Source organism: Chamaea fasciata, unplaced genomic scaffold (assembly GCF_029207755.1).
Source record: "Chamaea fasciata isolate MVZ Bird 193981 ecotype frontalis unplaced genomic scaffold, bChaFas1.0.hap1 SCAF_3, whole genome shotgun sequence".
In the NCBI taxonomy this organism is placed as follows: Eukaryota; Metazoa; Chordata; class Aves; order Passeriformes; family Sylviidae; genus Chamaea; species Chamaea fasciata.
In genome coordinates this window covers 357,662-380,424 of record NW_027094088.1, presented here as the reverse complement: position 1 = coordinate 380,424, position 22,763 = coordinate 357,662, and the positions used below count along the sequence as shown (strand labels likewise).

Genomic DNA, 22,763 nt, shown 5'->3' with positions numbered 1-22,763 from the left:
TGTGGGCCGTGCTGCAGGGACTCAGCTGGGATGTGCAACCACCTGGGAGCCAGCTCACCCCTCCTTCCGCTTCAAGGGAGCCCCCAAGCCCCACACTGCTGGCATGCTGGCACCTGCAGCTGTGCCTGCAGCCATCCTGTGCTGCCCCCAGGCTGAGCACCTCCTTCCAGAGTCCTGAGGAGGCTGTGGCCGTCCCCCTTGCCCCATACCCTGCCCATACAGGGACACACGAACCACGATCGCAGGCAGCTCTCTGTTCTTAATTAAGGGGAGGGGTCTCCCAGGCGGCTCTCAGCCATGTCCCCACCCCCTGCTTGGACCCACAGTTGCTTGGAGCTCTCAGCCACCACAGTCCCATCCCCGTGGCCCCCTCAGCCTGTCTTCTTCACGACGTGGATGAAGTAGCAGGGCACGTGTGCCTGTCCGGGTGTGTAGGGCTGGAAGTCTCCCAGGACGCTGTGCTGGCACTTTCCCTGGAAGGCACCTTTGAGCAGAGCTGTGAAGGCCTCCAGCCGGTGTGGGTAGTAGGAGAGCCGGAACTTGCTGCAGGGAGGCAGTGCTGGTGAGGCAGGGGGACAGCGGGGCACAGTGCCAGCCATCCCCCGCACCGGGAGCCACCTCTGCAGCTCTCCTCACCTCAGCTCGGGGTCTGCCCCCGCCTCGGTGGGGGGCACCTGCACCGTGTAGTCCAGGGTCACCATGTGTGCCTTGTTGTTCACCAGCAGCACTGAGGTGGTGATGTCCTTGGTCAGGTCGCTCTGGGAGACCACAGGAGGATGTGTGGGTCCTGCGGGGACTCAGCGGCCCCCAGGCTGGGCACAACGCTGCTGCCTGCCCCACCTGGCCCCCTTGGGGACGTGGGGCTGGGGCAGGGGGGACTGGGACGGGGCAGGGGCTGCCAGCCACCCACCTTGTAGTAGATGTTCTTCCCGGGCGGCGCGCAGCCCGTGGCCAGGATGTGATCGTAGTTGCGGTGGTCGATGACCAGGACGCCCCCGGGCCGCACCATGCTGGCAATGTTCCTCAGGGCCAGCTTGTGGTCACTCTGGTCCCCTGGAGAGGGAACTATGGCATCTCCAGGCACTGGCTGTACCCCACGGCACGGCCCACGTGCCCTCATCTAACCCGTACACACGTACGCATGCACGCACAGATACCTGCCCCTACCATCTTCCCCCAAATCTCAGCTTGGAGAACCCACAGCCCCACCCATGGCATGAGCTCAGGCATGTTCTCAGCCTCACTGGAGCAGAGCATGCCACGTGGGAAACCCACCACCCGACTTTGTGGCACAAGTCTGGGTGTGCCTCCAGCCTTGCCAGACCTGTGACACTGATGCACAAACCTCCACCGTGAGCATGGAACCCAGTGGGCCCACTCATGTCACTGACTGTGGCCTCAGCTCCACCCTCCTCCCTGGAGATAGGCCATGAAACAGCAGCTCCACTGTGTGTAATCCCGTCCCACTAATGCCATGAGTTAGGACACGTCCTCAGCCTGCTGGAAGACACCATGCACACATGCATAGGGGCTCCCCCTCCTCTCCCCTGCCCCAACTCACCTTTGAAGTCAGGCAGGTGCGCGAAGGAGTTCCCGAGGCAGATGACTGCATCAAACCCATCCCCTGGCTTCTCCAGGTCCTTCTCCAGAGTGAGCCAGTTGGCCTCCTCAATGACTGCAGCACAGGGAAATGGATGAGGGCAGAGAGACCCAACAGCCTCCCCTGTCTGCGAGACCCCACCCCAGCATCACCCAGCCCTCCCCGGGCCCCTGGCCGGCAGCCGGACAGGCAAGGACCATGGCTCGTCTCGGCCGAGCAGCTGTCACTGCCAGGTCCCCCCCGCAGCAAGGCCACCCGGATGAGTGGCCTGAGCACCCAGTGTGCTGGGGGAGAATGTCAGTGCCCGCAGGCCCCTCCCGGCCCCCACAGCCCCCGCACCCCATCGGTCGAAGGGCTCCTCCTTGCGCCGCTCCCAGCGCTCCTTCAGCGCGTACTTGAGCATCTTGTCGCTGGCATCGACGCTGGTCACCTGGAAGCCCTCCTCGAGCAGCATGATGGAGTCCACCCTGGGGACACGGCTGTCAGCGGGGCTTGGAGGGAGGGGGCACTGGGGATGGCCGGGGGCGGCCAGGCCCCGGGTAGCCCCGGGCAGGGAGAAGGGACACCTGGGAGGCGGGCGGGAGCGGGGCGCGGGGCCTCACCCGGTGCCGCAGGCCACGTCCAGGACGGAGCGGCAGCGGTGCTGGCGGAGCAGCGCCAGGAGCCAGCTGCGGTACTCGGCCGTGCGGCCCCGCGTGTCCCCGATGTACAGCTGCCACACGCGGGCCGCCCGCCCATCCGCGTACTGGTCCGGCAGCCCCTCGGCCCCCACTCCCAGCGACCGCGTCCGGTACACGCTGTCCACCATCCCGCCGCCGCTGCCGCCGCCCGGCCCCGACACCGCCGCGGCCCCTCGGCCCGGCCGCGCCCCGCCCCCGCCCCCGCCTATCCGCCAATCCCCGCCGCGTCCGCCCCCGCGCGCCCGCCAATCGCCGCTGGCGCCGCGCCCCTCCCGCCCCCGGTCGGGCCACGCCCCCCTGGCCGCGGCCCCGCCAATCAGCGCCGCCCGGCAGCGCTCGCGCCGCGCCCCTCACGGCCCCGACCTTTGCGGCGGGGTCAGGGCCCGGGCCGGGCCGCCCCTCACCGGCCGCCCCTCGCCGGGCAGCGCCGGGCCCGCACCCAGCAGCAGCAGCAGCAGCAGCAGCAGCAGCAGAAGCAGGGCCGGCAGTGGCGGCGGCGGCTCTGGGGAAAACGTCTTTATTTACAGTCCCGGCGGCGTGCGAGCAGCCGGCGGCGGGGCAGCGCTCGCGGCGTCCCGGAGCTGGAGCCCCCGGCAGGGATGCGGCAGGGCTGGGTCCGCGGCTCTGTGACACCGAATCGCGGGATGGCACCCGGGCTGGCGAGGCGGGGCCAGGCGCTCCGGTCTCCCCCGGGTCACAAGTCCCTTTTCCTTTGGTACCCATAGGCACAGCGGGGTGAAACCCCGGAGCGGGCGGCCCCGGGGGCAGGAGCTGCGTGCCTACAGCTCATCAGCTGGGCTGTGGGTGAGCGGAGCCTGCTCCTGGACCCCCTCCAGGGCCTCCCCTGTGTCCGGAAGGCTGGCAGCTCCCTCACGCTCATCCTTCTGGCCCTTTTTCTTCTTCTTCCCGCTCTTTTTTTTGCTCTGCTTCTCCCCTACGCTTGCCAAATCACCCTTCTTGCCAGTCCACTTCTCTGCCAGGCAGCCTAGGGAAAAGAGGACAAGAGGGGCAGAGGGGGCTCTGATGGAGAGGCAGGGCTCCCCATGCTTTAGCAGGCTTCCCTGCCCTCCCAGGCATTCCTGCATCATTTCAGCCCCAGGCAGCAGCCAAGACTTACTTGTGTCCTTTCCTTTTAGCACGTGATTGGCACAGAGAAACTGGGAGAGGTCCTCCGTCTGGTGGTGCCTGTACCAGTCTTCGATCACATCTTCATACTCCTCTACCAGCACATCGCACTAGGGCAGAGGGGAGAGCCCAGCTCCAGACACGTGCTGGTGCATGTGGCAGGACCAGGATCAGCCTCCTGCCACAGGTCCTGCCAACACCCTGCAGTGTACCCCTGGATGCTCTCCCCCTCCACTCCAGCCTCCAAGGTCAGAGCAGCCCCTGAGGGCCAATCCCAGGAGCGGGGTACCTGCTTTTTGAGGTCAGCCACCTCAGCGGAGGTCTCGTTCCACAGCTCGTAGGGAATGTCCATCACCACCTTGACACCCTTGTGCACCAGATTGTGCAGGGTCTCGAACGTCTCTGACATGCCCTGTGAGGGAGGGAGCAGCACTGCCTGGTGAGGTGGTGATCCTCCTGCAGGGCTCCCACTCCCTCCTCCCAGTGTCAGCCACACAGCCCTGCCCAGCCGTGCAGGAACATGCATGCCAGATCCTGGGGCACCAGCGTCACCAGGGGGGAGTTCAAGGGGCAGCGAGTCCCCCTCTGCAAACCTGGTCCCAAAGCCAAGGGGACGACAGCCCCTGGTTCCCTCCACGCCAGCCCACAGCCAGCACAGACAGCACCCCACTTCTGACTGGGGGCAGCGTGGCCTCGCACGCCAGGCACTAGCAGGGGATCCAGCGGATGGGAAGAATGAACCTGGATTGTCACTCTGGCAGTGCAGGGATGGGTGAGTCACGGCCCATGAGGAGGGAGAGCAGGAACAGGAGGAACAGCCCTGACCTTTGCGAATCTGTTACTGCCGCTCCTCTCCTTGTGCAGGTTGTAATCCAACAGCCGCTTGCAGATGTTCTCTGTCACCTCAATGAGCCGGATGTCCCTGCACGGAGAGGAGGAGGGGCTCACCAGGGCACGGGGTGAGCCTCCCAACGCCCTGGGGGCAGCGACAGCATCGGGAGACTCCCGTCCCACCCCCACTTACGACTGTGTGTACTTGACAGCAGAGCCCTTCCCGTCCAGGAAGCCGTACTTGGTGTCGATCACCTCCTTGGTCCTGCCCGTCTCCTCGAAGGCGGATTTCAGCTCCACGGCCACGTACTTGCACACTGTGGGAAGGAGAGAACACACACGGCTTAGGGGTGTCACTGTTCTGACAGGCAGAGTGACAGAGCAGCTGGGACAGCAGCAAGAACCAGCCCCTGGAACTGGGCACACCAAAGCTGCTGTCAGCACAAAACACATCTTGGCCATCCAAAGAAATAACCAGGAATGGCTCACCTGCTTCCAATGGAGAACACATGAAGCAGGAGCACCCAAACCAATATTTCAGTGTAAACCAGCTGCTGTGCACAGCTGGGAAGTCACACAGGCTGCAGCTTTCCCCCCAAAGCCTCCATCTCCCTGCCACAAGCTGCTCTCTTCCTTTTGGAAGAGCAAGGGCTCTTTTCACAATGCAAGCCCAGGGTGGCTCAGAGTGAGCCACCACCTGGTACTGGTTCTGTGCTCTGGGGACACTGGGGCTGTGCTGGGGACTGAGCAGCTGGCAGGGCTGGGTGACAAAGGTGCTGGCTGTGAGCTCCAGCAACACAACCCGGGGCTCTGCCTGCAGCAGAGACCGTATCATCAACAGATTTAGAACACAGTGCATGGTTATTTTTATAAAACTAAAAAAAAAAGCGCTTTATTTCTTCTGTAAAAAGAGCCCAACAGAGCTATAAAAACAGACAGCAGGAAGAATATCCCAGGGCTTTACAAGTGGGAATGTGGAAGGATGGAAGCCAGGCATGGTGTGGCCATTCCTCCCCCAGAAACAGGGTCTCAGGAGGCTGGAGAAAGCTTTGTCCAGTGCTGTGGGATCCCGTTTGTCAGGAGTCACCCCTTCTTCGAGCTCCACTTTAGGAGAAAGGGCCAAGCTCCAGCAGGAAAGGTCTGTCAGCAATGAGCCACTGTCTTCTCCCAGGCAATTCTGTGAGCTGAAAGACGCCCCAGGCAGGAGGAGAGTGAGGTGGCTTCCTCGGAGCTCCCAGACACGTTGAGAAGCCCTGTGCACACCTCCTGCACAATCCTTTCTCTGCTGGCACCAGGGGCTGGGGGCGACCGTGGCCCTTTCTCAGGTGGGATGATAGTTCCTTCCTGCAGCCCCTTGGAACTCAGACCTCAAGGCTGTCCCCCTCCAAACCACACCTGCTGCCGTGTCCCCACACATGCCAGGAGTTCTCACTGCTGAGTCCAGTTATCCAGATCCTTCCTGCAGCTTTTGCTGTGCACTGCCACAGGTTCCAAGCCTGGGCAGGAAGAGGAGCAGAGTGTGGTCAGTGCTTGCTCTGCTGCTTCTCTGAGCTTACGCTGGTGCCACAGCAGAACCCGGACATCAGCATCTCCAGAGCTGCCTCCCGGGCAGGGAAAGCTTTGTAAAGAACTCCCTATTTTTCATTATTTTCTCTCTGCTGTCCAGCTCCACATACGCTTGCACAGCAGACAGAGGAAACCGCACCAGGCAGCAAATGTCCGTCACGACCTACCCCGGATTGCCTGTGAACCAAAGGGATGCTCAGATAGGAAGCATCACGGAGACCCAACTGTCAGCAGCACACACGGGCAGTCCCAGCTACGAACCGACAGGCGACCGAGCGACTGCCGGGAACAGCGGTGCCCGCGGGCGGGAGGCGGGCACAGGGGCAGCCCGCGGGGGCGCAGCCCCGCACCAGCAATCCCCGGCCCGAGCAGACCGCGGGCGGCGGCCGATCACCCCGGTCCCCGAGGCCCCGCTTACCCTCGCACTTGCTGGGCAGTCGCACCCAGTCCGAGTCGTCGCCCCCCGCCGGCGCCGCCGCCATCAGCAGCATCAGCACCGCTGCCCCCGCCGCCGCCGCCATGACACCGCTTCCGGGGCGCGCTCCCGCCCCGCCACGCCCGGTTACCACGGCGACCCCGCCGCGCCGGCCAATGCCGGAGGCGCGCGTGACCCGCGTGTCCAATCCCCGCCGGCCGCCGCCAGCCAATCCCGGCGGGGCGCGGCCCCCGTGGCACCGCCCCCGGGCGGGCCCGCCGAGCGCCCACGTGGGAAAGGCGCGCACGCGGCCGCGGCCGTCCCCGGGGTCCCCGCGGAGCCCAACGCGGCCCTCCTGCCCCCGCAATTCTGGAACCTTCCCGCCCCGATGGGGCCCCTTCCCGCCCTCCGGGTCATCCCGGGGCCCTGCCACCCACAGAAACCTGTCAGCCCCTCTCTCTCGTCCGCCCAAACCAGGATTCCCACCCTGTACCCCCCGAACCAACACTGGGTCTTCCCCCCTCCTCCATTTGGGGGTCCTCTCTCCAATCTCCAGAGTATTTCCAGTGACTTCCGCACCCCTACACCAAACCAGGGGGACTTACCCTTCGGGCATGGCAGTTGCCCATGCCCTCAGCTCTTGGCGAGAAGGATGGAGGTGAAGACAGCATCAGAGAGCAAGACCTTCAGCAGCACCACACGGACAGCCATAAGCAGGGCTGCCAAGGCAGGGGCCGGTGACACTGCAATGGAATGGTGAGGTGGTGCCTGCCACGGACACCCCACTGCCCCCATGTCCTCTCCAGGCCTGCCATGGGGCCACGTTTGGGCCGACTTGGGATCCTTACTCATCCCAGAGACACCTCATGTCACCCTCATGCTGTTCCTGAGGGCAGGCTGCCTCTGACCCAGTTCCCCATTCTTCCCACCAAAGTGAAACTTCCCTCCCTCTTCCCCAGTCCCACAAGACTGTGGGGAAAACCCATCCCAACCACCACACAGCCCCAGCCAAGTCACTGCCAGGGCTTTCTCCCTGGCAACTGACATTCCCAGCAGGCAGGGGCCAGAGACTCACCAGCTGTGCTGCACAGCTCTGCCGCCTCCTCGTTGCCTGTGGGATGAAAGAGCAGCTGGGGGGACGCTGGCAGCCCAGCAGCAGGTGCACGGCAGGGCTGGCCACAAACCCCTTCCTGTGATCGGGACAGCAACGTTTGCCCCTCGGGCCTGACACCTGCGCCCTGCTGGCCCCAGAGGCCCTGCCCGCCTCCCTCCTCAGGGGCCGCCAGTGCACCCACGAGGCTGGGCAGCAGCGGCCAAGGCAGGCACGGGTGGCAGCAGGGTCATACCCGTGATGCGGATGGGGCTGGAGCTGTGGGACGGGGAGGTCCTGTTGGCGCCCACATGGCAGGAAAGTTCTCTCTCGCGGGGGGGGTCACTGGAAAGGAGGGAGACGGAGCAGACGGTGCCGCCATCCTCCTGGGAGGCCCCATAGGCAAAGGACTGCAGGATGCTACCATTCCCACCGGAGATCCAGACAGCGTGGCCAGAGCTGGGGGCCAGGTCGCTCACCACGCACACCACCAGCTGCCGGCGCTGCCCAGCCAGCACCATGCTCAGTGGCTGGGTCAGCGTAGGCAGCGGCACAGCTGCCCTGCCAGCTGAGGGAGACAAGGTTTAGGGGCGCTGCTTCCCTCACATCCCACCCAGTACGGCTGCCAGCTCGGCGGAGCGCAGCCTTTGCATCCCGGCTGTTCGACACCCGGCCTTTCCGCCTCCTGGGTCTGTCCCGGGGGTACTCACGGGGCAGGAGCGGGAGCAGCGCGGCAGCCAGCAGCACCCGGAGCAGCTCCATGGCAGCTGCAGCGCACGGGGCCGCCGAGGGCTCAGCGCAGCTCCAGCTGCGCCGCCCACCGCCGGGGCTGCGGGGCCGCGGCTGGCGCGGCGCTCCCCCGCCGCTGGTACGGCCCCGCTCCGCCCCGCCGCTCCTTGCCGGCGGCGCCGCGGGGCGAGGCCCGGCCCGGGGGGGCCGCGGACCGGGCGGGAACCGCCGGGAACCGCCTCGCCCCCGGGGACACCCCCGCCCCAGCACGGCGCCGCTCTTTATACCTCAAGAATAAACTACACGAGAACTCCGGGCCCGCAGGGAACGGCTGCGCCCGGGAGACACGCTCTGCCCCGCGGTGGCCGGGGCGGGCAGAGGGGAACGGAGGACGCCCGGGACAGGGCGGGGTGGCAGCTGCTGGGGACTTAGGGGGAGGACGAGCTCCAGTCCTACAATATCCATGTTGCACATGCACGAGCCAGGCTGGAAATGCCTCTGCTTTATTCTCCTTCAGCTAAACGCACCAAAACAAACCCCAAACCGCAGCAGGGCTCGGCTTGGTGACACCGAACACTTCCAGGACACACCTGGCAGGGCAACCTTGGGTACTTGCAGTCAAGGCTGTTGACTTCACACAGCAGAACTCTGTGCCACCTTCTTTATGATTTAAGGCACATGTATTGCAATAAAGAAAAACAAAACACGTACAATAACTTTAACACAAAGTCATCATTAAGGCATACGTTTTTCAAAGACTTTTCTTGAAAAAAACCCAAAATTATGTATTCTTTTGTAATTTCCAGCATTCACTTCATGCTGCTTTATGACCTCTTCATACCTGCAGTTTCTTTCAAAGAACCCCATCACTCTCAACCCAGGAGCTTGGGCAGAGCAGCAATATTGCCTGATTTTCATGCACATCTCAATAGCTGGTGATCCTTTAGAAGTCCAAACAAACAAACAGAGCCATCTTTCCTTGCCTCACAGCTTGGCAACCACCCTGTCGCAATACAAACATAAAATTAATCTCGAATTCTTCTGAAGAACCTGAGCACTGACTTAATACCTGAAACTCAGGGACAAGGACAAGACTTGGTAAGTGCCTCCTCCCTCCAACTGTGACCATGCCAAGGAGCAAGCTACTCCACATTCAGCTTTGTTTTTATGTTCATGGCTGCCAGCTCAGCCACAAAGTAGCGGAAGACGTGGGGCACAGGGACAACCTCGATGGCATCCACCTGGCTGCAGATGGAGCAGGAATACCTCCTGCTGCTGGTGAGGGAGGAGTGGGACAGTTTCTCCAGCACAGGGGACGCCATGCTGCCGCAGCTGGTGCACACGTAGGCCACGGAGCCGTCGGAGCAGTTGAACAGGCGGTCCTGCAGCAGGAAGGACGTGCCGTGGGCCAGCAGCGCGTCCCGCTCCATCTCCCCAAAGCGGATCCCGCCTTCCACGTTCCTCCCCTTGACGGGCTGGTTGGTGACGGCGTCCCGGGGCCCCGTGGTCCTCACCTGGAACTTGTCGGAGACCATGTGGCGCAGGCGCTGGTAGTACACCACCCCCACGAAGATCTCTGCCTCCAGCTCCACCCCGCTGATGCCACTGTACATCTTCTCCGTCCCAAAGTAGTTGTAACCCGCGCTCGCTAGGGTCTCGCCGAAGTACTTCAGAGCAGACTTCTTCTCGCTGAAGGTGAAGGGAGTGGCGTCGTAGGAGACCCCGTGCAGGGCCGCTGACTTCCCCGCCATGCTCTCAATTAACATCCCGATGGTCATGCGGGAGGGAAAGCCGTGAGGGTTGAAGAGGATGTCCGGAACCATCCCGTTCTCTGTGAAGGGCATGTCCTCCACGGGCCAGAGCTGGCTCAGGATTCCTTTCTGTCCATGGCGGCTGGCGAATTTGTCTCCAATAGTGGGATTTCGGGGAACCCTCACAGTGATGCAAGCTTTCTTCAACTTCCCAGTGCCACGGTCGTTGCTGCACAGCCTAACGTTGTCCACAATGCCCACTTCCTTACTTCTGTGCAGGTGGAGCAACAATCATAGCAAAGGTGTCAGGTTTGCTAGTAATTTGTAGTTTCAAAAGGAAGATGAAGCAAAAAACCTAAACCACTTATAAAATGCCTTTGGACAGATGAGAAACACCACCATTCTTCAAAGTACTACTCAGCAGTGAAAGAACTTAAGGCTATTTAAGAATTAGGGCAAGGAAGGAATAAAAAGGCATCTTCCAAGTGCCATTCAGATACCACTTCCAGGTGATCAGGTAATGTGCCACCCATGACTTAAAATAAGGATAATTTCAACCTGATTCATCTGTATCACACTTTGCACCTGATAAACTGCATCCCACTGCCATTTCCATTGTGTTAAGGCAGAAACCCCTCTCCCTGCCACCAATAAATTCACATCATGCTGATGGGATCCCAAAATAAAGAACCCAATTCAGTTCTTCAATAGAGAGGGAGGTTCAGAGCAGAAAGGGAAGGCCAAGTGTGAGCTTTGACAAAAAGTGTCCTGTTCAGGCACTCATTCTCCAAATGAGCCCTCAGCCTGATATTCCATGTGCCAGAGGGGTTTGCTGCAGGCTGAACTATTATCATGTCCACATACAACCAGCCAAGGCAAATCACCAAAATAATATCCTCCTGGGAGAAGCTAGCTCTGCAGCACACACTGGCTTAGAGAAAAGATGTGATACATGCCTGGGAACCCCCTACAGCACGAACCTCATGCTCTCTGCCACACCATGGACACTGTTATGTGAGGAGAAAAGGGAATATCTGCAGGGGAAGGGCCAACTGCTCTCCCCACGGGGTGAGCAGAGCCAGGAGCCACAGGCTGTACTTACGGGTAGTACGCAGTGAAGGTCTCCCCTGTGTTGAGGTTCATGAAGCTGTAGAAGGGGTCCCCAGGCTGCAGGATAGACCCAACAAAAGGCAGTCCATCAGCATCCAGCTTCTCCCCAGCGTTTGGATCGCTAGGCCTGATGCCAAATACTAAATTATCGCCTGCCTTGCTGGCTTTAAGGGAAAGGTCAATGCTCTCCACCTTGATAACACTTCCATAAGCAAATCCTCTCTGCCAGGAAGATTTATTTACAATCTAGAAAGGAGAAACAAAAGCCTGTAAAAGACTTGCTGGTAACATAAAAGAAAGAAAACGTTGACAAAGGTAAGCATCAGATCAAAATGGGAACATTGCCTTTTTTGAAGCCTCCCTGTAAGTCACCATTCCAAAACCTCAAGCCTCACATAACCCCTATATTTTTCAAAGCTGGAAGGCAACTGCCTTGGACAAACAAAGCTCTGCTCTACTCCCAGCACCTCCAGCACTGCCTGCCGTAACAACACAACCTCTGTGCTGCTGAATCTGCCCAAGAAGTGTGAGGACCAGCAGAGGCAGAAAGCAGGCTCTTCCCCGCTGAGTATCACCCCTACTCCCAGTCCCCCACACAAACTCCTTCACAGGACAGCAGGATTTCCTCCTTCTGGTGGCTTACCATTGCATCTTCCATGTCATAGCCACTGTAGGAGATGACAGCCACGATGGAGTTGGTGCCAACGGGATAGCTGTCCATCCCATAATAGTCATACATGCTGGGCCTCACCAGAGGGCTCTGGGGGGTGTGCAGGTGGTACAGCTTGTTATCGGAGCGATCCTTGTAGTTGTACACAGGGAACCCCATGGTCTGCTTTCCTGGAGGGAAACTTGGATTTATTCCTTTGTGCCTCTTGTTAACAAAAAAGCTGGAAATACTTATAAATTTAGAGGGATTATCATTTTAAACCCGTTGGCATTTAATAATTGACCTAAGCCTGGCCATAATTTTTCTATGAAGCACAATGCTCAATTCCTTTGACAACATTTCATAAGGACGACATCTAATTTTGTTTTCTTTTTGGCAGATTTGTTTTCTTTTCTTCAATTTCAAAATCCCCACTAAGGTTGGTATGGTGTTTCTGGTTTTGCTTACTTGCATACTATGGGCTTTTTTTGTTTTATTTTGTTGATTTGGGGGGGATGTACGTGTGTCTTCCCCCCAGTGTTTCTCAGAGTAAAGGCCCATGTTACATATTTCCAGGCCAAAAAGCTTTTGCTTCTGCAGCATCAACATCCTGGCAAGGGAATCAAATTTTGAACAGTCATATTGCTACTTGCAGAAAAGTATGAGAAAGAGGTAGTGTTTTAAGGACATCTTTCTGATAATACTGTCACTATAAATTCAATATACTAGAGGTGTTACTGAGGTGTTAATCCCCTTGCCCAGGGTTTTGCAGCATTGGGTACTACAGCACTTACCCATCTGGCACTGGTACATGTTCCGTGGACTTTGGTTGTGGTCGGAGAAGGGAATGAGATTGGCCACCACGCTCAAAATGCTGTGAGGGAAGAGCTCCTGGTGGGTGGTCACCCCAGGCACCACCTCTGACTCCAGCGTGGCCACGTTCATGAAGATCTGCAAACATCAAATTAGATAATGCTTGCTCACTGCCTTCTTTTAAAGGGAAGAGAACAAAACAAAGCTGTTTCCAATGGCTTTCTGTCTATTTCTGTTCTGATCTCAAAACGAGCTCTCCAGTCCAGCTGCGACATTTACCAGAAATCAATTTGCAAGAGTGAAAAACCCCCTTCTATCACCTATTCTAGCTCTTCAACACAAGCCTCATCCTCAGGTCTTTACACAAATATTTTTGAAACCCATTTTTGATGCCAGGTACCTCTGTAACATGGGAATATGCAAACCCCACCTGTTCCAGAGTCCCAATCCATTCATTCTTTCCATAGGACAGGTTCCTGACAGGCCGCACCATCCGGCAAGGGCTGGTGAAAATGAACAGCCCAGGATGCAGGCTGGGTTTTCCTGTCTTTGGGATAAGGACAACTTCTGCCCGTGCAGGAAATCTCTTCTCTTGTGTTATCTGTTGGTGCAAAGAAATAACAATCTAAGAACACAAACCAAGTTTAACTACACTGCAACCACCTGGTCACACAGTGAAAATGTCAACCACAGGTGTAGCCACCAACAAAAAGCTACAGAGCAGAGTTCTTGGAAATACTTCTAGAAAAACCTCCACTAAAAAAGAAAGACAGAATATGTCTTATCTTTTCCAAGAAAATGTTCTTTCGAAAATGGCAACTACATAAACCAACAGATAAAACATAAGGGTTAAAAAAAAAGGTTAACAGAAAAGCACACTCCAATTCCAATATATGGCTAAAGACAAGTTATTGGGTAAGATTAAAAAAAAAAAAAAAAAAGAAGGAAATGGAAGCCTAAGAAGTTCCAAACACTCCTATATTTGACCACTGCACGCTGAAGATGTTTAGCTAAGAAACATTTCAAAGAAGACAACAAACCTTGAACCGGCGCAGGGTTTGTGCAATCTCGGGAGCCAACTCCTGCTCTACCCAGCCCACCATGGAGCCATCCAGCACAACTCTGTAGCACTCTGAGTAAGGCTGGCTGGGGGCTGCATCAATAGGGGTGACACCTGTGGGAACAGGGGGTTGATGGAAGGAACAGCCGAAAAAAAAGGCAAAGAAAACAGTCAAGTTATTTCTGCACTTCTCAGTTCACACCAAGGAACTTTCTGAGACGTCAAAAAATTCTTGGCAAAGCCGCAGACAGGTTGAATGGAAAATAAAAAGCATTTATAACTTAGAATGTCATTCCCCTCCCCATTTTTCTGACTGAAATAAGGATTCTCATTTTTGTGGTAATCACAATTGAACTGCAGTTCAAGTCAAGTAATTGCAAAGTTACTACTTAGTCCAGTTTCTCAGAGCTGTGAGAAATTCCTTGTGCTTCAGTGAAGATCCTCACACCACAGCACACAGCTGAGAGACTGACACTGAATGTTACAGGCTGATGTGCCTGTGCAAGCAATGTGTTATTTACCACTGAGCAGCAGCCCAGTGAGTACAGCTCAGACTTGATTTCACCTTCTCAGCTGAGCAGTGTGCTGCGATGCTGCGTGCAGGACCTGTCCCAGGCACAGGGCTGCAGGGCAGGGAGGCAAGAAAGGCCAACACCCCACTGAAGCACGGGGCCGGTGAGACATACCCAGGGAACACAACAAAGGCGGGATGTCCGTCACGGGCGCCATCTCGGTGACGATCTCACAGAGAGCTGTCATGTGGTTCATGAGCCCACAGGGCTCCCCGTCAGGGGTGTCCACAGGGCACAGGAAGCCCCAGGACTCGGGCAGCAGCTTGCGGACAGTCGTGGTCCTCATCTGCGAGAAGGCGGCCCCGCGGTGGATGCAGCGGAAGTGGGACAGGTAGCGGATGAAGTTCAGCTTGTCCCCCACCACGCACAGACCGCTGTCCTGCAGCATGCCCAGCCCTAGGGAACACGGGGGATTCAGGTCAGGACCTCGTCCAGCCGTTAACAAATACAGCATGATGTTGCAAGGCAGTTTCTTATTTTTCACTGACAACCCCTGAAGATGCTCACACTGCATCCCAACAAGGGAGGTGCACGTGCACAGACAACTCAGTGACCTGTAAGAGACCTAGAGACTTTAAATTCCAAGCTATTCCTTAAAATCTAGATCCTTTTACAAATACGTGGAAGTAACTGCCGGTGAAGAGAGTAGGAATTTGCAGCTGGCATGTTTTACCAAAATTCTGCAAGTTTTTAACCTAATTTCATTTTCTTGTGGGCACTCCATTACAACACTATCGTACAGGACACTTCAGGAAGCATCAGCTAAATCTGAATATACATCAGCAAACCAGTTTCTCTCCATTTAAGCTCACATGACTAATGGGGCAGTTCTGATTAAAAAATGCCCCTTCTTTGTCTCACACTGCGCCTTTTAAGAAGAAATAATCTTTGGGACAGCAAACCAATTTATGGTCACTGTTTTGGACAATGCCAAATTTCATTTCAACTATTCATCTGGGTAGAGGCCTTGCTTTCATAACTAACCTGTTCTATACCATGCACGATGCCTATGCTTGTGCACAAATCTTGCTTTTTTCCTCAACCATCCCTTTCTTCAAACCCCTTTTGGCAATTCAGTTACAGTGTACAATGTCTGCCTACAAGCAGCTGTTTCAAGTTAAGAGCTCAATTTTACATTGTTCCTCGTTCTGTTTTACAGGAAGAAAAGAAAGAAAGGCATCTTAAGTCTGCAGATTTACCTGTTTTAGACCGCAGGTTGCCAGTTGCAAGCAGATACTCAAATGGCTTGGTGAAGTCTGGTGCCAGGCTGAATGCCTTCACCAGGCTGTCTGTATTCAGGCTGGTATCTGCCTTTTCTGCTCTTTTCTCCAAAACAAACCTGACAGACTGCAGCCAGGTTTCAAGCCTCTCCTAAGGTTTAAAAGGGAGAGATTTAAAATTAAAACAGGACAGGAAAGGCTCGAATTAGAACATCAGTTCTAATCTAGCACATCAGCTGCACATGCTACAGAACTCCTCTGATGTTAGCAAGATGGACAACTTTTAAGAACTGACAGTTTTCCACACTTATTTCCAACACTGACTTTATTCCATCAAGATGCTGATGGTATATGTCAACACAGAACTAAAAGGAAAACACCCACCCAACAGCTTGGCAGTCACTTCCACCCAGGATGGTGATGAGTCTGGCAAATGAAGTACAATAACAGAATTTCATAAAGCACTGACAAAACCCAAAGCAGAAACTGTACCTATAATCTGATCACAAGGATAACTCTGTATACAGTGTACAACACTGTGTCTACTGTATGCTTTAGACTATTTAGGATCCTAGGATTCAAAAGAAAAGGGGCTGTTGAATCATTCCCCTGCTGATCTGGCAGCAAGGGCTAGGCAGGAAAGCAACTTTTCCTGGTTCCTGGTAGCTGTTCTGTACAGCACTAAAATGCTTCCCCAAGTTTGTTTTCAAACCACTCAAGTAGTACAGAGTTTATTCACAGTCTTTCAACAAAACAATGCAAAAGAAAATTCTGGCTAAAGGGGAAAAGAAAGATTAAAGAATTATGTAATAACTCAGGGAAGTATGAGAACTACTATTCCACAGTGAATTTCGTGGGACAGTCAAGCTTCTGAACATGACTACTCTCCTCCCAGCATCCTGAAGTGAGGTATCCCTATAAACTGAATTGGAATAGATGAGTATTAAGTTCCCTGTTTAAGTCAGAAGCATGTTACCAACTTTCTGGTCCATAAAGAAATTTAAAGATGTGGGAGCCATGACCTTACCTTTAAGAACATAAGGAACAGCTGTCCTGGGGTAAGCACCTCATGATTCATGAGACTGTCTGGATTATCCTCCATGCACTCCCCTTTGGCAAAGGCATAGAGCTTCTGGGTCATCATACAGAGCAGGTAGAACTTCTCAGTTCTGTTGGTCAGGTGAATACAGATGCAATTGCTGAAGGAAGAGAAAGAAGGAGGACAACCACCATGATCTCTTCATGCTAGCCTCATGTCCTTCAAGTTTCTTCTAAATAACTGGAAACCATTTTTTTAAATAAAAAGCCTAACAAGGCGAGCAGACATAAACTACACAATATTTCTGTTAGAACTATCACTGTCCTGCCACAGAAACCTCCAAATCTCCACTGCTACCAAGCCATGTATGGAAAACTGTGGGCTGAGCAACAGTCTAGCACAAACAAAAAAGGAAAACCACACCTAATTCCTAAAAATGGAGGAAGAGCAAACATCTACTTTAGCAGAAAAATGAATTTTTTAGTTGAATGCCCACCACACTGACAGTCTCAAAGCCAATTCTTCCAGTGCTTTCTATCTTTTTTCATGAAATTGGATTTTAAATAAGATTTTAAAGCATCTCTTTTCTGCTATTTTAAAAGATAAAAATGATTCAGACTTGACAGAGATTGTGTGAAAGTGATAATAAACTGCAGTATTTCTGTTCAACACATGGATCCTCAATCAGTCACAGAGCTAGCTTTAACCTTCTCTTCCTCAACCTTTGTGTTTTTCATCAATGACACCACAAAAATCCCATCTAAATAAAAACTGTCACCCTCTTGTGAAACTGTTTTGGGAGTACTCGTGTCAACCCACTAAAATACAGATCATCACAATATTCTCACATCTGCCTACAAATTCAACACAGTGGCACTGGATGACACCCAGGCACAGACCTCAGGATGAAATCTGCAGCCTGTTCATTGCTGTACCACTCAGGCAGGTTGAGTTTGACCCTGAAGCTCTTTCCCAGGTAATCCAGGACGTTCTGCTGTGTCAAACAGCCGGCATCCACCACCGCTCTCATCATCTCAGTAACACAGTTCACATAGAAGGTGTCCTCTTCCCTTCCTTTCACCAGCTCTTCAAAAATCTGGTAGTCTGGGAAATTAACTAATGCCTGAGAGACAGAAGTTTAGCAGGTCAGAAAAATAAGGTCATAACAACATCTGTCTACAAAATACAGCTAAAGAACTAAGGCACCCCATGATTTAGGTTTTCAGCGCTGTAGAAATGCCCTTCCACAATGAAAACTGCAAAATGCTGTGGGATTGAGATGCTGAGAGAGTAATGCAGGGGATATTCATACACCAGTAATGATCTCCATCCAGACCATTCCCTAGAAAAACCCCACAAAACCGTGAGTGGGACTCTCCCTTCATCTCTTGTCCTTGCAGTCACTTCCTCTGCTGCAGACTGAGGGCTTGATTAGTGATACACAGTTTGGATGACCTTTCTCCAACCAGAATAAGAAGGCTGACTGAAAATACTCCAAGTGGAATTAGCTTCTTCTCATTACTTAAAACAAAAATGCTTCACAAAACTTCTGTATTTATTCAACATAAAAACACAAGCGTTCATTGCTCACCTTCAGAGCAAATCCCAAGGGGAGGAAGAACAACTCTTTGCGAAAAATGAAATTCACCATGACACAGCCATTCTCCAAGTAGTGAAGGTTCATATTTATTGCAGTATGCTCATCCTTGACACAGTGCATCAACAGCCCTGCAAAATCACAACATCAGCATGAGCTGCACAGAACCAAGGGGCTGCATTGCTGTGTCACGTCCAGGGAGGTGTGAGACAATTCATGAGAGAAGCTGTGGTACCTGATGGCTGAGAACATGAGGCAGATCCCTCACTTCAGTGTCAGTGTGTCAGCTCAACTCAGCTCTCAGCTAAAGAGAGCTGTGTGTCAGCACAGTCAGCACATTTGCTGAGAGGCTTGGAAGATGCAGAAAGTTTTTAAAGAAACACCCAGGCCTCAACTATCTTGTTCGTAACCTTCAGGTGCAGGACAGAGTAACACACAAGTGCTGTTCCTAACTGCACTCTTATCTCTGTGTTTGGGTGGCACTGCTGCAGCAGCGTTTCCTGCCCCACACTCCTCACTGCAGGACAAAGAAAAATAAAACTAAAAAGGACCAACTAATCTGGCACTGTCTTGAAACAAACTAGTGTGGAACTACAGTGTGTGCTCATGGTCCAGTGAAATCACTAACTGGCAACACCTGAGTTTGTATGACAAAGAGAAGGTGCAGCCATGAACCTAATTTACTCTGCCTTATGGATATTAAATCTGCCACCATGAAATATGGACAAAATCAGTGAAATGAGCTCAGCAGATTACACTGACTTGTACTGAAGGTGGGCTTTTAGTCACACCTTCCACAGAACAAAAGGTGACAAGTCCTGCAAAGCCTGGAATAAAACCTCCTGGCTCCCCATGGGTAGATCAGACAACTCCCACAAGGCAAGTTCCTGCTTCTTGCTTGTACCATCATGGTGGTGTGTTTACCCTTTATTCCTATGTGCAGCAAAAAAAACATTAACACTACATGAGAACTGTAACAAAACAAACTACCAGAATTCAGCTACAGATGGTCTCTCCTGTTTGAGGACTGTCCTCAAGCAGTCGTCAGCAGGATGCTGCAGGAAACTGCTGAGCTTACCATACTCTGTGAAACCAGGGCCTCTGTTTTTCCACTTGTGTCTTGTCACTGCAAGGGGGAAGTTTCGCCTGGGCATAATCAGCATCCTGATTACTTTTTCTAAGCCATTGATTATGAAGTAGCCTCCCATTTCCTGGCAGGAGAAGAAAAATCATTTTAATATACTTAGAAACCCAGAACTGGTATTGAGAGTAAAAGAAAAAAATGCCTGTACTATACACAAAAGCCAAACATTTAAAGGGAAATTTCAAGACATGGTTCAGCACTGCTTTTGGAAAGGCTGCACTCCTTAGCAGGGACTTATGAAGTCTAAGTGTAGCAGAGTGCAAGGAAAAGGATGCACGTTCCACAACTTAGAGGAAGAAAAAACCTTTGTGATCAATGAAACATCTCTGAATGATGTTTCAGAGATCTGACATCTCTGTCACATCTCTGAAGAGCAGACATTAACTTTTTAAAGTAAGTGCTCTGAAGTTTTCATTTTGAGTTTGTAAACCAGAGGGATTTTCAGAGTAGATCTCTCTCTGGTCACATAAAGGCTTACTTTCGTGATTTTGTTTTGTAGTTTGCTCTCTCTTTTTTTCTGAGTTCAAAATGCAGCACTAAATAAATCTGTATTGAATTACAGACAGCTAACATGCTACTGGGGAGACAGGGAAAGAGCTGCAGAAGACAACTGGGAATGGAAACATCTCTTCCAACGCCTGTTCTCCAAATCTTTCTCCCTGCAGAGTCTCCTTCACAGCACCCTCAGTGACTGTGTAGCAGCTGAGAGGTTCTACACCAACACTGCAGGTACTGACAGCAAACAGATCCCTCTGTTCAAGAACAGCCACGGCTGCAAACTTCTCAAGCTGCTTCATCGAGCCCCCGCAAACAATCAAGAGAAAATGGGAAGTCAAACTTGAAACAAAATATAAATGTTCAAGCCCTGCAAAGAGAAGGTGACCTGACAGACTGCTCAGGTAAAACACAGACTTTCCTGACCCTCCAAAGCCCCATTACCTCTTCCTCCTCATGGTGCTGCATAAGGTCTTGTGGAGAAAAACCACAGAGGTTGCACAATTTGGACCTCACCATGATTGGAACATACCCCAAGGGCTGTTTGATAGTCCCTTGTGGCATGCCATTCACTGACCAGCTGATGTCGGCCTAAAACGATACAACACCAACAGTAAGCAAGTTAAGTTGCCCTTTCGATATTTCCTGCGACATGAACTGTACCTTTCATACAACCACAAGCAGCTGAACAGACATGTAGCACTGTAAAATGGTAATAATAATAATTACAATAAAAGAGCCAGTAGATACATGCGTAGAGATTACGCTCTGGGGAACAGCCAACGTGGGTTTGCAGAAGAAAATCACACAAGTCTGGAGTCAGGTAAAGAAGCTGCTTTGTGAGTGAACAAGGTTGGTCTGGCCTTCTTTGCCTTTCAGACCATTCAACAGAGCAGCCTAAATAAAAAAGGCCACAGGATAGGAATGGAAACCTCAGAGGGTAACAGTCAGAAGGGGAAGAAGAGAGCAAGTGTCCACTGAACAGACATCCACACTACAGGCCTGACAAGATCTTCCCTTTCTTCACTCAGCGTGTCCATGAGTGATATGAAAAGCAAGAAAGAAAAGCATGCAGGAAAGAAAATTTATTGACAAATTCTGGCAGTGGGTCTGTAGGAAGACTGTGGGAGCAAAGAATCCTAACTTTACATGCAGAACAATGGGCTTTGAAAGAGCCACCATCATGCAGGAAAGAAACATTGGCACTGCAGTACAAGAACATGGGTTCAACACCTGGGAGCAGCCAAAGTGAGCAAACTGAGTCTCAGAAATTACTGGGAAAGGGAAATGCTACTGAGTCCCCTTTAAATCCATGGGCCAGCCTTACACAGAGACTGCTGCAGTCTGGTCTACAGCTTTAGTGATGGCTAAGGGTCCACAGCTGCTCAGCAGAGTGGGGCTCACATCTTACCCTGGGGCAGTGGGTACTCAGGGAGGGATACGGAGCTAAAGCAGCACGGTGGAAATAGGCAATGATTACTGACTGCTTTCTGCTGTGTGTGGGCAGGGAAGGGGAGAGGTTAACCTGTGCCAGCACAAGGCAATGTGTTTTCACACAGCAAACTAACTACTGCTCCAAGCATTCAGAAAATAATTAAACAGACAGACAATGGGAAATAATTCGGATAAGGAAAATAAAACCAGCTCTAGCTCAGGAAAATCTAAGACCTACAGGGAATACAGCTATGAACAGTCTGCACTGCCCCACTCCATTTTCAGATAAAGTACTGCACTTAAAGTGGCTTTTATCACGGTAAGGTGTCCAGCTTCAAAGAAATAAAACAACAACAATAAAGAAAATAAGCAAAAACCCAGAAATTCCAAGCAAGCATTCCCTTGCACCAGGTGCCTCACACAGGCAATGAGCTCAGACACAACTAAACCATTTTAACAGAAAACAGCAGTGTGCAATCCTTTTACACTACAAAGGAAAATATTTGCTGGGGATGCTTCCTCTCTAGGCAAATTTCAAAAGCGCTTCAGGAAAACCATGAACCTGTGAACAAGAGAGATTTATAGCTGTGGACTTCTGTATAGGAGCAACGCTGCTATTGAAACCCGGACTCCTGCGGAAACAAGACCTGGATGATGCTGCTCTCTGGGAGGACACGGGTCTCCATCCAAGGTCTTCAAGCTGGCTGGCTGCTTGCAGGGAGAAACGCGATAGGGGAAGGAGGGCAGCGGGGCCGGGACCACGACAAGCTTGATGTGCGGGGAAAAACAACATCATCAACACCCCAGGGCCCAGGCGGGGCAGCGCTCCCGGAACACCCCGTGAGGCCGGGGAGTGGGGCCTTTGGCCACAGCACGGGTGCCAGGTCCCGGCCGGGACAGGGACACGCGTGTGCGGGGCTGAGCCAGCCCACAGCGCGGAGACATGCCTGTGCGGGCCCGGGGCACGCGTGTGCGGGCACTTACAGTGATCCTGCCGCGGTAGGTGCTGCGGAGCCCGCGGCACTCGGCCGGGAACACCCTCCTCTCCTGGCACACCGTCCCGGCCGGCACGGCCGGAGGGGCGATGGACACGCCGACCAGCACCAGCGCCAGCCGCGTGTCCTTCAGCGCGAACTCCACCGGGGGCACATCCTGCAATGGCACCGGGTCAGCGCGGCGGCGGCGTGGACGGGCCCGCGCCCCCCGCGCCGCGCCCCCCGCACCTGCACGGCGCGATAGACGCCCTCGCTGACGGCGTAGTTGAAGGACTCGATGTGGGCGCTGGTGAGGTCGCGCTGGGTCGCGGCGCGCCGCGGCGGCCGCAGGCGGTGCGGGTCCGGGCGCGGCTCCGTCCCGGTGCCCGCCATGGCGCGCGCGGCTCCTCACGGGAAGCGCCGCGCGGGGCTCGCGCCGCGTGCGGGGCTCGCGCCGCCTCCCGCCGCGCCCGCGCGTGCGCCCCGCGCCTGGCCCCGCCCCCCGCGCGCGCCGCTCCCCGCCCGCCCCTCATCCCCATCCCCATCCCTGCGGCCGCTCCTCATCCCCATCCCCATCCCCATCCCTGCGGCCGCTCCTCATCCTCATCCCCATCCCCATCCCCGCAGCCGGTCCCTATCCTGATCCCCGTCCCTGCGGCCGCTCCTCATGCTCATCCCCGTCCCTGCGCCCGCTGCTGTCCCCGCCCCACGCCCAGCCCGTAGTTCCGTCCCCCCGAGCTGCGCTCCTCCCGCCAGGCTCTCCCAGCTCCCGGTCGCCCCGTGCATCCGTGTCGCCCATGTCGCTCCCCCCGCCCGGCCACGGGCGCCCCAGGAACAGGAGCCTAGACATCCACCCATCCCCGTCACTC

The 22,763-nt window shown here is 54.2% G+C and overlaps 4 protein-coding genes across 4 annotated transcripts; all 4 read right to left on the bottom strand.

The window, feature by feature from the left end:
* Positions 1–239: 239 nt before the first annotated feature.
* Positions 240–2,474, bottom strand: GNMT (glycine N-methyltransferase). The gene is made up of 6 exons (XM_066177605.1): positions 2,203–2,474; positions 1,940–2,067; positions 1,562–1,675; positions 911–1,053; positions 637–758; positions 240–543 (listed from the first exon to the last, which is right to left on the bottom strand). The coding sequence occupies exons 1-6, from the start codon at positions 2,406–2,408 to the stop codon at positions 372–374; spliced, it is 885 nt and encodes a 294-aa protein (XP_066033702.1). The 5' UTR covers positions 2,409–2,474; the 3' UTR covers positions 240–371.
* A 307-nt stretch (positions 2,475–2,781) lies between these two features.
* On the bottom strand, positions 2,782–6,345 carry CNPY3 (canopy FGF signaling regulator 3). Its single transcript, XM_066177606.1, has 6 exons — positions 6,221–6,345; positions 4,430–4,553; positions 4,231–4,327; positions 3,695–3,817; positions 3,398–3,515; positions 2,782–3,265 (listed from the first exon to the last, which is right to left on the bottom strand). Exons 1-6 carry the CDS (start codon positions 6,321–6,323, stop codon positions 3,060–3,062), a joined length of 771 nt encoding a protein of 256 aa, XP_066033703.1. The 5' UTR covers positions 6,324–6,345; the 3' UTR covers positions 2,782–3,059.
* PTCRA (pre T cell antigen receptor alpha) lies at positions 5,108–8,069 on the bottom strand. The gene is made up of 5 exons (XM_066177607.1): positions 8,018–8,069; positions 7,564–7,875; positions 7,293–7,328; positions 6,823–6,960; positions 5,108–5,979 (listed from the first exon to the last, which is right to left on the bottom strand). Exons 1-4 carry the CDS (start codon positions 8,067–8,069, stop codon positions 6,851–6,853), a joined length of 510 nt encoding a protein of 169 aa, XP_066033704.1. The 3' UTR covers positions 5,108–5,979; positions 6,823–6,850.
* A 449-nt stretch (positions 8,070–8,518) lies between these two features.
* Positions 8,519–22,217, bottom strand: POLR1B (RNA polymerase I subunit B). The gene is made up of 15 exons (XM_066177604.1): positions 22,144–22,217; positions 21,905–22,072; positions 19,931–20,077; positions 18,926–19,058; positions 17,842–17,978; positions 17,150–17,373; positions 16,239–16,410; positions 15,191–15,362; positions 14,106–14,387; positions 13,400–13,533; positions 12,790–12,960; positions 12,341–12,497; positions 11,541–11,737; positions 10,890–11,143; positions 8,519–10,058 (listed from the first exon to the last, which is right to left on the bottom strand). Exons 3-15 carry the CDS (start codon positions 20,048–20,050, stop codon positions 9,179–9,181), a joined length of 3,033 nt encoding a protein of 1,010 aa, XP_066033701.1. The 5' UTR covers positions 20,051–20,077; positions 21,905–22,072; positions 22,144–22,217; the 3' UTR covers positions 8,519–9,178.
* Between the last annotated feature and the right edge of the window lie 546 nt (positions 22,218–22,763).